We start from the raw sequence: 14909 nt of genomic DNA on the forward strand, positions 1-14909 counted from the left end.
CATTCAGGCATCTGGGTTTGTCACCAGGTCAGCTCCAGCCAGTTTGGGGGTCACAGGAGAGCACAGAGACAGACAGAAATCAGTGCTTGGATAGAGACGCTGTTCCTGTCACCCGAGAGACAGGAAAAGTCTTAAATTCAGCCAGGAGAGGAAAAATAAAATAGCCAGGTCAGCCTTTATTAAACAGAAACACAGAAATGTACCATCAACCTCCTATTATAAAAGGACTTTACATACATTCAAGGAGACATCGTATAAATATCAGTATGAAATGTCACTGGCTGCAAGAGTTCCACACTCAGCTAAAATTTTGCTGACAGCTTAAAATTTCCTTAAAACATTTTAAAGTAAACAAACACAAAGCAAAGCCAGCCAGCTGCCAGGCGGCTTGGTACCTTGGGTCCAGCACTCGCCGCGAGCACCTGGGCAAAACACATCCCGTCCCCCCGCGCAGGCCAGCACGGCTCTGCTGCCAGCTGCTTTGGACCTCAGGGAAGCAAAGGGGCCGCGGGGCCGTGCTGGATGGTGGGAGGTTAAGGCACAGGTTTTAATCCCAAAGTCCAGCCGGATGGACTACGAGACGTGCTCTGACCAGGCTGTTGCACAGGCTGGGACATCCCCCGAGCCCGCCTACAGGAGACCTTTGGATGGGCTAGGGACCCGCAGAGAGATGTTCAGGATCCAGCACAGACTCACATTAAGTCCTGAGCTCCTGGTAACACTGCAGACCCTGGGAGCAACGGGGCCGTTTCTCAGCATGGCTCCCTTCCTACCAGCTCCGCTCCAGCTGCCGCAGTGCCGACACTTCGCAGGGACCCCAGGGGACCTGGGCTCTTTATGGACCCAGCAGTAACGGAGCCGCAGCCCTGCAGCATCTCTCCCTGCTCTGCACGGAGCCCACCAGCACACACCTGCCCAGCTGCGTGGAACACCCGGGAACACACCTGAGCTCTCCCCCCTTGTACACACAGCATGGGAGAGCATCCCTCGTGGGCTCCTGCTCCTCTTCAAAGCCTCCTGCGGAGTCCTCCACCGCACGTCCCCGCCTTGCTCCAGGGGCTCTGCTGGGCCAGCAGCGGCGAGCAGAGGGGGGGCTGTCAGCGCACCCACAAGACATCCCCTTGCTGGAGCCGCTCAGAACACCCACAGCAGAAACTGGCTCCTCAGATTTTCCTAATGGGGCGAGAGGTCACGTTGCTCGCAAGCAGCAGCTGCTACACAGAGAGCACGCTGCTGAGCAGAGCTCCTGGGGAGATACACGGCCCCAGAGCATCTGCCCGAGATCAGAGCACGCGGCCAGCGCCCAGCAAGGAGCGGGATGGAAAGCAGACTGCTCCCAACTCCTGTGACCACCTTGGAGACAGAGAAACTCCTTTGATTTTTTTTTTATTTTTTTTTTTTTTAAATGAAAACTGGATCTAGGAAAAAAAAAAACTGGAACAGTCTCTCGGCTCTGGGGATCCAAACCCCTTGCTCTCGGCACCTCCTCCAGGTGACCAGAGCTGGCCCAGCAACTCTCCCAGCACTGAGGGAAATTATTCCTCAGTAATTAATGCCATGAAAGGAATGCAGCAAACACTTCACCTGCTTCTGTGGGCACAGCCTGAGTGGGTCAGCATCCACTCGGAAGCAACATGCTTTCAGACCAGTCCCCCGTGGGTCCCAGACGGGTGATGCTGGAGACCAGTGATGTGGAGGGTCTGGGTGCAGCCGCGGTGTCTGGCTCAGGTGGAGCAGCAGAGGCGTGCGGCGGGGAGCGGCAGACATCTGTCCCCTGTACAGAAACCCCAGGTACCTGCTGCTTTGGTGCCCTCGGGGTACAGGGAGGAGGCAGATACCACTGAGCACAGCCTGACCTGGCACAACACCAGCCCCTCATCTCCGGCTGTCTATTTCTGGCTAGCAGTACTGCAGGTCACTGACTTCAGCCTGTATTTTTTTCTGAGATGGGAGCAGAAAAAACAGCATTACCATCACCCCAAGGGCAGTGTGCTCCAGGCTAGCAAGTCACAGTGTCCTAGAAAATGAAGTCCCTCTTAAGAAAGGTTTTGTTTCTATGTAGTTAGGCTAATGCAAAGAAGAATACAAGAAAATTGAATCTGATTCTACTAAAAGGAACTTACAAATGGAGTCAGGAAAGCAGAGGTGTAGGATAACCCCCCTTCTTTCTAACATTCATGAGGATTTAGTTCTCTCAAATTATTCCTAGTCCAGATGAGGACTCTGGTCACATCTGAGCAGTCTGCAACGGTCTTGTGCTGTATCTCATGTTCACAGGCAGCTTTGTTCTCCTTTACAGGGACAATCTGTGGGATCTAAGGTCTGGGTCATGGATAGCTGGAATCCAACGATCTCCTGCTTGTTAACAGGGCTTGTGCACACATTGACCAGAAGCCACTGGGATCAACTCAGAACACCAACACTTTCCTCTACAAGGAACAACATATCCCAGAAACATTCAGTTATCTATTTTCCAGTAATCCCATGTTGAGGAAATAACACAAGGACATTGTAATAAATTAACTGCTTTGAACACCCAGGGAAGGAGAGAGGACACATTTCACAGCAACAGAGGTATTTTTGACATTTTCATTAATATTTCCTATGGAAAAAAAAAACAACATAGCTCTTTTTGGCTTTGCAAAACAAGGAAGGTTCAGCTCTGCCATCAGTATTTTCCTATAAAAATAAGGTTTTGTGTTTACTTGGGTTCTACAACTAAGCTGAATAGAAAGGAGAAGGCTCTTACAAATACTTCTGCTGTTGTATCACCCTCTCCCTCTGGAGACTACCTGCTAGAGGAATTCAGCTGGCTTCTGTCAGTCTCTTCTTCAGACAAGCTCTAGCTCTGCCGAGTCTAGTGCTTCTTTAGACGACACCTTTGTACTTGGCAGGACCTTGCTCCTGAGGAAACAGCCTGGTGTCATGTTTTACTGTACAGTTTGCATTAGGTATGTTTTCTTCATCAAGCTGAAAAGTGAGTCCCCAGATGTATGAGATTTCTGCCTCCCCAGCGACGGAGAGGGCTTGCAGGAGCTGCAGTCACGCCTTTGCTCCAGCTTCTTACAGGAAGTCTAACTCGAGGGCTTGGTGAAGGGACACGAGGTCTGCATGATTTGTGATCCTCCAGAAAGGCATGTTGTGCTGTAACAGAGACAAGGGCAGGTTTATGGCGGTGATTTTACAGCGCGGTGGAAGCAGTCAAGGTTCACCTGTAGGGCTGTGCAATACAGAATTTGTGACAGCCCTGTCTGAGCACGCTGAGTTCAGGAAGGATATTGGCCACGTGCACGCTGGTATCTGAAGCCTATCTTATCTGCACGTCTGTTTATGACGGGCACGAGCACTATCGGCTGCTTTGCACGTTGACGATGGAAACGTCAGCGCCCAGCTGGGAGCTGCTGCTTGACCCAGGAAAGCTGTTCCAGGGCTCACAGGGAACCTGCGCAGATGACAACTCTGGCACACGGCAGACGGCATGAAGCATGCAGAGACGATGTCCTGACAGTAATCTATGCACTTCACTGCCTTTCACTGGCGTGACTGAGTGACCCATTCAGGCCCATCCAGATCAACTGAACTGTTTGCCCCTTGTTTGTAACTCAGCCTAATGACAGACGCTGTGTATTGATCTGACTGCTGGCATCCCAGTCCTGGCTCCCTCCACGCTTCTGAGAAATCGCATTATCTCAACCGATAGCTGCTATGATCAAGACATCCTACATCAAGATACTGTTTTACAAGGTCAATGTTATACACTATCCTAAACAAGAGTTAAACAGAAACTTTAAACCCCGAAGAGCCAGAAAACTCCCCATCTTAATGTAGTGAAAGACAGAATCATTGAATCACAGAACAGTTTGTGTTGGAAGAGACCTTAGAGATCATCCAGTGCCACCCCCTGCCATGGGCAGGGACACCTCCCACTAGCCCAGGTTGCTCAAAGCCTCATCCAGCCTGGCCTTGAACCCCTCCAGGGATGCAAGACCTTTTGTATCAAAGGCAAAGTTTCCCCCCGACTTCCCCTGGCCAGAAGAGTTCAGCCCTGGAAAGAGTCCCTGTGGAAAAAGACTGCTGCAGTAACTTCTCTTTCCATCCACCCACACGCCACCTCTGCAGAGTCAGAAACCCACCTGCTTAGCTGCAACCTCTTCATCACGCCCATCTCCAATTACCACATAGGTGACTTTCTTTCCAAATCGTGACACGATCCTCTCAAAACAGCTCTCTTTACCTGCCAAAAGACAATCCCACTGTCATGAGCCTTAGGCAGAGAGTAGCAGAAGCCTGAACAGGTCCCTTCTTCCCAGTAGAGAAACACAACCTTGTATTACTGGGAAGGGGATACCACCCAGTTCAGCTGGTGAGGCCAGAAGCCACCACTGGCCAGCTGGACCTCCGCAGCCACGGGGGCTGATCAGCTGCAGAAATCGTATTTCCTGTGTAAAGATCCCAGCGAACCTGCAGCAGACATTTCAGTGCCAGGTACTCAGCACAACCCCTTACCTATTTTTGTAGCACTATAAATATTTTCGATGGGAAACACCTCGCCCAATCCATACAGGAGAACTTTGGCAAGAGCTGGCACCAGTTGGGTGGTTGTGATCAGGATGTTCACACAGTTTTTTCTAAAAGAAGAAAAACACTTTGTAGAAGCGTATCAATGGCCAGCGGTGCCGAGGGCTCCTCTGGGCAGCTTGCTCGGCTTTCCAAAGTGCCACGTGCTTTGTTGACCTACTTTCATGAGGCTTTTTAGGCCAAGGTTTTGACTTGTGGTTTTTGTTTTGTTTTTTGTTGTGATCAGAAATTGTCTGGCAGAAATGCAATTCTGCGAGCACAGTCCCATTATGGGGACCTTCCTAACAGCAGATGGTGCAGCAGAAAAATCCCAAAGGGTGCTCAGGAGTGGAGTCCTTGCACTCACTCGCTTTGTTTCCCAGTACCTGTGACAAGCAGCAGTAGTATTACCTACGGACACTGCTGCAACACGGCACTGCATGCAAGTCTAAGTGAGAGAAAGGGCTGAGAAAGCATCATACACATCGCCAGTTTCCATACCTGGACTGTATGAGCAGCAGGGACTTTAATGCAGTTTCCAGCCAGGAATCCGTTAGCACTTCTATATCAGTCCTTAGTCGCTGCAGAGCTTCCCTCTTCTGCGGGCTAAGAAGGCCTGGAAGGCAAGCAACATGAGCTTTCCCAGCTGAGCTGGCACGTCTAACACAGCGAGAGCCACCACTGCCTGTTCTGCAAGAAACCACACGGTACTGGAGGTATCGGAAAGCTGAGACTGTCTGGAGGCAACGGGTGAAACCAACTTCCATCGACGTGCATGAGCCCAGACACCCACCCGTGAGTCTGCAGAGACATTTCTCTGACAATTTCCAACCATTTCTCAGGATGCAGGCAACAAAACACATTTCTCTTGTCCAAAGCACTCACAACAGCAGGAGTTGTCCACGGCCACTGACAGCAAGGGAAGGAGCACCTGCAATCGCCTTGTCTGCCCTCCCGCTCCCACAGGCACAAGGATCCTTCCCACTTTGATCCCTTTTAGGTAACTTTATTTATCACTTGTTCTAAATCCTCTTATTTATTCTCTCTTTTAGATACAATTTTCTCAAAGCATCCAGTTTTGAATAAAAGCAGCCCATACACTCACCCCTGCTCCTCTCATTACACACAACAAGACGGGAGCATCTTGAGTCTGAACCTCTCTCCACCCAACTTCCAGCCATGATGGATGGACCCCCCACCTCACCCCAGCGCTGAAGTCCACCAGTCCTCTAACAATGAGGCCACGGAGGCAGGGACCCACCGTGGGCTGCGCTGCCAACTGCTTTGCCACCTGGCTTTAGACAGGGCCTGAAAAATTCTGCATCCAGGCTTCCCACGTGCAAAATACAGAACAGTGGTCTGATCCCTACCAGAAATAAGGAAACTGCAGCATAGTGAAATGCAAACTTACACTGGTAAGATTTTTAAGGCTGAAAGTTGTAGTTTTGAACACCTGGTTTTTAGAAAATATGTCCAAGAAAACATTTTCTCAAGGTTTTTTTTTGTGTAGGCAAAGGGTACCCAAACCCACAGCCCACCAGGGCGAGTCACTCTGCCAGGTGAGCTGCTCCAGCAGCACCCCTTTCCTAGGGAACTCAGTGCCAAGATTCAGCAACTGAAGATGTATCTGCATTTGGTATCTGTTGTGTGCATCATTATTACTGCTTTGGCATTGAAAGGGAAGGAAAACTAGAAGATTTTAAGTGACTCTGTGAACAGATGGTGGAGATATCACACCAGACTATGAGCACAACAGCCAAAAGGGTGAACACCATTTCGTGACGATGGCATGGTAAAAGACAGATTTTGTGAAGACACGAGTGAAAGGACCTCCGAAGCAGCACGATATGTAAGTGATTTAGGCCCATTCTAAGCAGAGTGACAGGCAGCCTTTCATACAAAATCACCCAAGGGACACCGTTTGCACCAAAACTTTCTCTTAGACACAGGATTGACTGACCATCCCTACCTACACACGATAGCCCACAGACCGCACTGGCACGCCGTTCAGTTTGGAAGCCGTATGCTTTTAGACTCCATGGAGATTTGATCCCATTTAGCACTAGCACAACGGTTACTTGTCATGTCCAAACATTCAGGAAAGCAAAAGCTCTGGGGAAGGATGGAGTCTGGCACCACAAGTGCTGTTGAGTGCTCAGATACCGGTGCAGGTGAACACTCACCTCCAACGTTATTTTTGTATTTGTCGTAGATCTCTCGTACTCGGCGGTAGCGGAAGGCCAGTTTTCGCATCCAGTCCACTCCACCCTGGACACCAACCGATGAGCTGTGATTTGCGTTGCTGCCTGAGCCACTGAAGCCATCCGTGGAGAAATTGTAGTTGCTATTTCAGAAAAGCAGATGTGTTATGTGTGCCACAGCAGCAGAATCACTGCAGCTTTTCAGGTGGGGTTGCAGACTTCAGCTCTGACAGGAGCTAGAGAAGCACCTCGGAGGGGAACTCTGGACAACCGCCACCGCACCCCAACAGCAGAGACCGGCTTCAACGGGCAACGTACTCTGATATCCAACTACATCTGCTGCCAGTTCAGAACTGCTGCCCTGAAATGCACTGATTCAACTCTTGTGTCCCACCCTCCAGGACAAAACCTTCCCTTGCTCTTTGCTCACTGCTCTGCGATACAGAGCATCCTGCCCTCTAACCCCTTTCTCATCCTGCAGGGATAAACCCCAGCACAGTATTTTCCAAACATAATGTCTGTGTCTTTACATCACAGCTGCAGCTCCACAAGCAGATGAGCTGCTTTGCCATCTCAGGACTGCAGCAAGCAGGTCCTGCTTCACCACCTGCCCTGTATTTCTGTCTCCCTGACAGACAGGGACTTCTCAGACCTTTCCTTGAGCCAGTGCAGCTCATTAATGCAGCAGAAAACTTACCCTCACCTCTCCTGTCAGTGTACACGATCAGCTTGCAGAGGGATGCAAACCATAGGGAGACTTTCAAAGGTCAAGATCATGAAGTTGGGAGTGTTGGTTCTCCATTCATCACATGTCATTGAGTACATGGACAACACTCAACAGCGGACAATATAATTCACATTACAGTTCTGAAAATCTTAATGTTTTGTAGGTCTTCAGAGAAATACCACCCAGCAAACAAACAGAATTTGCCAAGTTCCATCCGCTGCACAATGCTGATCGTATAACCCCATTTGGGTTTGAAGTCCCACAACAAACAGATTACATCAGCTGTACGTTTCATGCATTCATCAGTACGTCACCTTAAATCTTGGCCATTGTCATCAGATGCCACGTCTTCTATGTGCACCTGGTCACACTCCTGTTTAAGAAAAAAAAAAAAAAAGTCACACTGTTGTAATCTAGAAACATACTGAAATTTGCAGACTGAAGGAAGTGTGATACACAACAATCCTCTCTCAATTCCCAACGGCAACAAGCCGTGCCATACTGCCTCCACAAACCTATGCCTAGTTTCCATTAGCTTTGTGTTCCAGTACCAGGTTTTACTTCTCAGCACCTACAGGTCCTTGCCAAGACTGGGATTTGAAGTACCAGCAAAGTCTGAAAAAAGCATGTTTCCATGACATTTCAAGTTGTCTGCAAAAAAGGAACTTCAACACTCACTAAAGAGGTTGGCCTCAAAGCTCACTTATTATTTGAAACCCTTCTGTAATTTCAAAAAAAACCAAACCAAACAAACCCAAAAATACATCATCTGGTCAAGTGTTGATATTCCATTTCACCAACACAACAGTCAATTCTGTTACCAGAGAGCCAGAGCATGAACCCTGGAGTGAAACATCAGCACGGTAGCACTGCCAAGGCTCCGGTGCTCAGCACAGACGATTTAACCCAGAGACAAACTGCAAATACCTTGGGACAAAAACTGAATTTTCCCCATTACAAGAATTTCCTGCTGCTGCTTACTAACCAACACCTACAGCAATAATTGTTGTTGATCACATAGTAAACATATCAACAACTGCCTTTCCAGCACAAGAGACTCTAGTTGGTGTTTTGTTTGTTTTGTTTTTTTCCAGGGCAGGGAGGTAACTGTCATCACCACCTTTGCAAAGCTCACAGCTGCAAGTGGTCGCAGCCACAAATGGAAACTTCATTTAAGCTTCTATTTGCATCTACACACCCATCTTGTTTTCCCACGATGTACATCAGTGATGCACCTACAATTAATTGTTCACTGTTCATATTCAGCCTTCCTAAGCTTTAAACTAGTCCTGTAAATTCTGCAAAGTAGGTTCCTGAGTCCATATCTGTGGACTCATAAAGAAGACATGTCAGGAAATTTGCTATTTCCAACCATTTAGTTCCAGATTCTGGCGTAACTTCACACCCTCCCGTATAGATGACTGTGCCCAGTGCTATCTGACGACATATCAGAGCACAGCACAGGGCACTGCCAGGATTAACGCAGAGATGTCTGTTCAGCTTCTGTGGAGGCACTGCAGAGGTATCTCATTTGGCAAAGAATACTGCTCAGGAAAGAGGATGGGAGCTGACGGGAAGTCCTTGAGGCAGGATGGGATCAGGCGAGCAGCAGAGATAGCTTGCAGGAAAGATAAACGGAGGGTGCTGTGGGACCTCCACGTGTACGTGCTTGTCTATGGGAACGTGTCCTTCAGAGCTGCTACACAGCCAACGGAAACTACCGAGACGCTGGCTGAGACGCACAAGTTGTACTGTCCTTGGCTTAGTCAAAGCCTCTGAGAACTGATGTTCTCAAGGTCACCTTTTTCCCCGCATCTCTGGTTGCTATTTCAAAACAGGACCAGGGAAAGCAAAGTGCTTTCCAGTCCAGAATGCAAATACGAGACAAAGCAGACATCACTCTCTTTATTTATAGAGGTTCAGGCAGAAACCCATAAGAGAGCTCATGACACCAGAAGTCCGCAGAAAGCCTGTCTCAGATAAGAGAGCACACATCTTTGGTGTGGTTGTCCTTAGAAACACTTCAGTTTTGGAAGACTGCTACGTATCAGCATTAAAGTGGCTCTGAAGAACAAGAGCCCTCACAAACGGTGCAGTGTAATTCTAACCAAGTAACGTGGAGCTTTGCCTTTTAAAAACATTTGCCACGTACCTCCAAGTCATTGAAAAACAAGTGAGTATCAGCTACTTCAAAAATCATCTCCTCCATTGACAGACCCGAGCCAATCACTAGAGTTGGATCCTGGCAAAACAAAAAGAGAAAATGTAAATTCGCTGTAGGCAGAAGCGAATGGTGATAAACCTTTCATCAGCTACATTGCACGGAGTTTCCACTGTATATCAAGCCTGATGTAATTCCATCTGCAATCAATGATGTAAATTACAATTCCCCATGTATTTTAAAAAACTGAATAAAAACAAAATTCACATTCTAGTAAAAAAGCGACCCAAAATTTAACAAAACATGTCAGTACTGCATAGCAGGGACTGATGCATTTTCAGATGCAACACAAACCAAACATTCAAAAATCTTCAATATATTTTGAAGGAGAAAACACACTTCTTCTCACTACATGCTCCGATCCCAACAATTCCCAATGATGATAAAAACAGTTTGACATTTTAAGAGTCATGCTGTTAGTGGGAAGTGTTTGTGATACCCACACCCTAGCTCTGTATAAAGCCAAATTTAGTGTTCTTCCCCCAGTCCAAGGTGCCAACAAGATAAAAGTATCAAATTTCAATTTAAAACAAAATATCATTTTCTATTCCTTTTACAAAGATTAACATTTACTTCTGCATGACAGATATGTTTTTTCTTCCACAAAAAAGTCAATACTACCTTGCCATATTTTTGAGCATAAGACCCTGTGAGAAGTGAATGGAAGATTATGATGGTCTCATCCAGGTCCCAGAGAAACACTCTCTGCATAGAGAATAAAAGCAGGTTAGAGTCGAGATATTCCAAGCACTGAGCTACAATAACAAAGCAAGTTTTAGGGTTAATTCTGTGGCTAGTTGCGGTATGCCTTTACCAGATCTGAACATAGTATTCATCTTACAGACTGAACACTTCATCTCTGAGTTTAGTGCCGACAGTGCAACTCTACACCCAAGGCTCTGTTGCTCAAACTATTTCAAAAGCTTCTCTTGCTTTTAGAGTTATAAAAGCAAAAACTTAAAGTGCTAATGAACTTTAGAGCCCTACTAGGGTAGAAGTTTACTGCCTGTGATCTGGAGAGCACCCAGTAAACGACCTTGGTGTTTATCAGAGACACATTTGTTACGATAAACAAGGAGGACTGGCCGCCACGAGGGACAGCAGAGTTTCAGAACAGGACTTTGACAAACTTGAGAACTGGGCCAGCAGGAACTAGATCAATAACTGCAGATTCTGCATGTGGGGTAGAATAACCCCTTGTATTGGTCCCGGCTGGAAGGAGCTGGAGGGTACAGTGGACGCCAGGACAGTACAAGCCAGCAGTGCTCCCTCCCTCTGGATAAGATGAACTGTGTGCGGGAGAACACGAAGTGTGCCCAGCTGGTAGAAGGAAGGTGCCGTCTCACCCCGCTTGGCACCGGGAAGGCCATCCCAGATTGCATCCCCAGTTCCAGAGGTATGTGAGGAAACTAGAGATGGGCCAGCAAAAGGCTGTTGAGATGGTCAGCAGCCTAGAAGAAAGGCTGAGGGAGTTGTGATGGTTCATCTCAGCAAAGAGGAGGCTAGAGGTGATCTCACAGCAGACCACAACTAATTGAAAGGGAACTGCAAAGATGACGGAGACAAATTCTTTGCAATCGTGGCAGATGGTTGCCATAGAAAATCAAGGGGAATTTTGCAGCTTGGGAGATCCAGTTGGGAGATAGAAAACCCCCTTTCCCAGGTGGATGTGGTAGTCCTGGGACAGATCACTAAACACGTACAGGATCTCCAGCCTTGGAGGTTCTCAAGACTCAGCTAGACAAAGCCATGGTTCTAGTGCTGGGGACAGCCCTGCTCTGAGCGGAGGCTGTGCTAGAGACATCCAGATGTCTCCTCCATTGACACCACTATGGTTCCAAGATGAGTTTAAGTGATGCTTTTCAAGGACTACTGCAGAACTCATTTGGGTCAGTTCTCAGATAACATGAGTCATGGGAATTTCCCAAATATCTCTCAGCACATGAAAGACATGGACTTACTGGAGTGGGTCCAGAGGAGGCCACAAAAAATGATCAGAGGGATGGAAAACCTCTCTTGTGAGGACAGGCTGAGAGAGTTGGGGCTGTTCAGCCTGGAGAAGAGAAGGCTTCGGGGAGACCTTACTGTGGCCTTCCAGTACTTAAATGGGGCTTATAAAAAAGATGGAGATAGACTTTTTAGCAGGGCCTGTAGCAATAGGACAAGGGGTAATGGTTTTAAACTAAAAGAGGGTAGATGCAGAATAGATATAAGGAAGAAATTTTTTACTGTGAGGGTGGTGAGACACTGGAGCAGGTCGCCCAGAGAGGTGGTAGATGGCCCAACCCTGGAAAAATTCAAGGTCAGGTTGGACGAGGCTCTGAGCAACCCGACCTAACTGAAGACGTCCCTGCTCACTGAAGGGGTTTTTGGACTAGATGACCTTTAAATGTCCCTTCCAACGCAAACTGTTCTGTGAGTCTAATGATCCCCTTCCATTTCCATGGAGATAGGACGAAACAAAGAGAGGACTGTTACCACCACACTATTCTGCAATGCTACCTGTAGAAAACAAGATTACTCCTTACCTCCAGCTCGCTGTCCTGTGAGGACGAGGTATCTGCTTTCCTCTTCCCCCTGTTCTTCCCAGGGATGTTTTTTCTTGCCTGCTCATCTAACTCTTTGCTTGCTGTTGCTCTTGATAATGAAGGACTTGTGGATGCATCTCCTAGAAGAAACAAATCACACGTCTCAAAACAAACACCAACATAAAGCTTACAGCATTTGGCCACAAAAGTTAAGATGTTATCTTGGTTTATTGATGCACTAGTAGTTGAACCCTTATTTAGAACATCAAACATGGTTTCTTTGTCCCATCATTTCAAAACAGCTCTGTCTCCTCAATTCAGTCCACCAGGGCTGAGCTACTGCAGCTACAAAGCCAGAGCACCCTCCACCCAAAGGTCCGTAACCCTCAGATGTCTCACTACCCTGGAACTGCTTTATTACTCAACTCTTTCTTTTAATACTTCTTGAGACAGCACCAGAAACCCTCAGCCTGTAATGAGTGTACAAAGAAAAGTATTTAACGATGCCTCTCCCTACCAGATCTCCTGGAGCAGCCTTTTGTGTCAAGCACCACTACACAACACACGCTGTTTCCACCTCCACGTACACCACCCGCTCCCACGCCACCGTCAGCCTTTGACTCACAGGTAAACAACACTCACTGCACAGGGTTACCTGGAGTGTGCTAACCACACACAAATCCACAGTGTGCCAGCTGTGAAACAGACACACCTAGACCACAGCTCCATCGGCCCATCCAGGAATTAGTAAGGAATGACAGCCCCAGAGACGTGGACTTGGCCAAGCAGCGTGGCTATGACTGATGGGGATACATTACGGAGCCTGTTCTGCGACAGGTAAGAACACCCCTCAAAGGCAAACAGTAAAACACCACCATTTGAAAAATAAAAGCAATGCTTTGATGTGCAGAATATTACAGCCATGATGGGAGATACTTTCTGAATCCTTTATTAACAGTTCAGGCAGAAAAGTTAACATCCCAGACGTCTGCCTAAGTAGCTCAGAAACAGGACCAGAACTGCAGCGGGGAGGCAGAGGGCACAGGGGACTTGAAAGAGTCTGAATTCAGTCTGGGTCTTGAAGATGAGACATTGCAATTCCTATAAAAAATTATGCAAAACGGTGAACTTGGAGAATCCCTGAGGTAAGAAAATAGCACAGAAAACACTAACAGCTGGGCCATTCCCTGGACTTGAAATAACAGGTCAATTCCTTAAGTTTTCAACATGAAATAAGAACAAGCTCTCCTGGATAAATCTGCTGTTGCTCACCCCAACTAGACCACAACTGCTTCCTGAAAGAGGGAAAGTGCTTGAAGTACCATGCTTCGTGATTTACAACACCCCAGCGTGGTGTTTGTCATCCCCTGTCTATAGCATCCCATAAGGTCAAGGTGAGAGAAGTCTGAAACTTCACTGAGTTCAAGACCATCGATTGGTATGCTTTGCTCACTGGCAGCCACCCATCCCTGCTTTCAGGTTGCTTGAATGAGTTTGAGGACTTGGCAGAGCTGAGGTCCTACCGATGGACTCGAGGAAGATGGAGAAGGCCAAGTGCTGCAAAGGCAATCGCCCCTCACCTCCCAGGAGCAGGTTGGTGCCCAGCCAAGCTCCGACCAAAAGCCACCTTGGAAGCTAAACCCCACCCTTCCTTCTTCCCCTCCTTCAGTTTTTATTGCTGAACGTGCCATTCCGTGGTATGGGATATCCCTCTAGGCAGCTGTGTCCCTGCTGTGTCACCTTCCAGGTTGTCGTCCACCCCAAGCCTGCTCGCCGGGCGGGGTGCGGAGGGGAGAAAGCCCTGATACCGGACAAGCAGTAGCCAAAGCACAGGTGTGTTACCAGCACTGCTTCAGCCAGGAATCCAAAGCACAGCACCAGAAGAGCTGTTACGAAGAAAGTTAACTCCATCCTGGCCAGACCTAGGGCACCAACAAAATTTTTTTTTTTTTTTTTTTTTTCCCAGCCTATCAATCTGCAACAGGCAGCAGATTTCAGTTTAAAACTGTTTGACAACACAGGAAGAATCTCCTAACTCCTTGTGCAAGACACTGGAAGAAGCACTAGGTCTGTGCTCTTGTCCTTGTTAAGTTTAGAAAACTGTATTTTTGGAGAGGAAATTTTAGTCAACACCACTGCAGTTGGTACATGACAGGGAATTAGTGGAAAGGGCCAGAGAAAGATGTGACATCTCTAGGATGGTCAATTAAACCTTTTCAATCCACTTTCTCTATCTCTTCTCTTACCAGCTAAAATCTTCTCCCCTGACCAGTGCCAGGTAACTCAACACTATGCAGCTGCAGATCTGGCCACACACAAAGCACAGCAGAAGAGCTGCCATTTCCAAAATGATTTACATGATGAAGCAGAAGAAAGGAAAGGATGTACTCCTGGGCACGTCAGAGATCAACTCATCGAGAGGTGATGGCCAAACTACAGCTCTTGAAAACGCATGAGCAGTCCTGCAGCACTCCCATAACCAGGACTGGCTGTTGGGTAATCTGAATAACTGACAGGAGGAGGGAAAAAGCTCGGGTGAGCTATTGCAACAGGCTAGCATCAGCTGCCCTGGAGCCAAGTGAACACCCAGCCCCAACACATGACAGAATCAATGGTCCCCAGGGAGCTGCTGCTGGCAGCTCTTCAAGTCACCCCAGGAATTCTCTTTCCCTCGG

General features: G+C 47.8%; 1 protein-coding gene across 1 annotated transcript in view; it reads right to left on the reverse strand.

Moving 5' to 3' along the window:
• Positions 1 to 2566: 2566 nt before the first annotated feature.
• EYA3 (EYA transcriptional coactivator and phosphatase 3) overlaps positions 2567 to 14909 on the reverse strand; it is a 30889-nt gene continuing 18546 nt past the window's right edge. The window contains exons 8-16 of the mRNA XM_010077830.1: positions 12235 to 12374; positions 10328 to 10411; positions 9638 to 9727; positions 7800 to 7858; positions 6741 to 6901; positions 5059 to 5173; positions 4507 to 4628; positions 4134 to 4234; positions 2567 to 3144 (exon numbers count right to left, since the gene is read on the reverse strand). Coding sequence (XP_010076132.1) covers positions 3064 to 3144; positions 4134 to 4234; positions 4507 to 4628; positions 5059 to 5173; positions 6741 to 6901; positions 7800 to 7858; positions 9638 to 9727; positions 10328 to 10411; positions 12235 to 12374 — 953 coding nt within the window. The 3' untranslated portion in view covers positions 2567 to 3063. The remainder of the gene's footprint in view (positions 3145 to 4133; positions 4235 to 4506; positions 4629 to 5058; positions 5174 to 6740; positions 6902 to 7799; positions 7859 to 9637; positions 9728 to 10327; positions 10412 to 12234; positions 12375 to 14909) is intronic.

The sequence above is a fragment of the Pterocles gutturalis genome, unplaced genomic scaffold, assembly GCF_000699245.1.
Source record: "Pterocles gutturalis isolate BGI_N339 unplaced genomic scaffold, ASM69924v1 scaffold13938, whole genome shotgun sequence".
NCBI lineage: Eukaryota > Metazoa > Chordata > Aves > Pterocliformes > Pteroclidae > Pterocles > Pterocles gutturalis.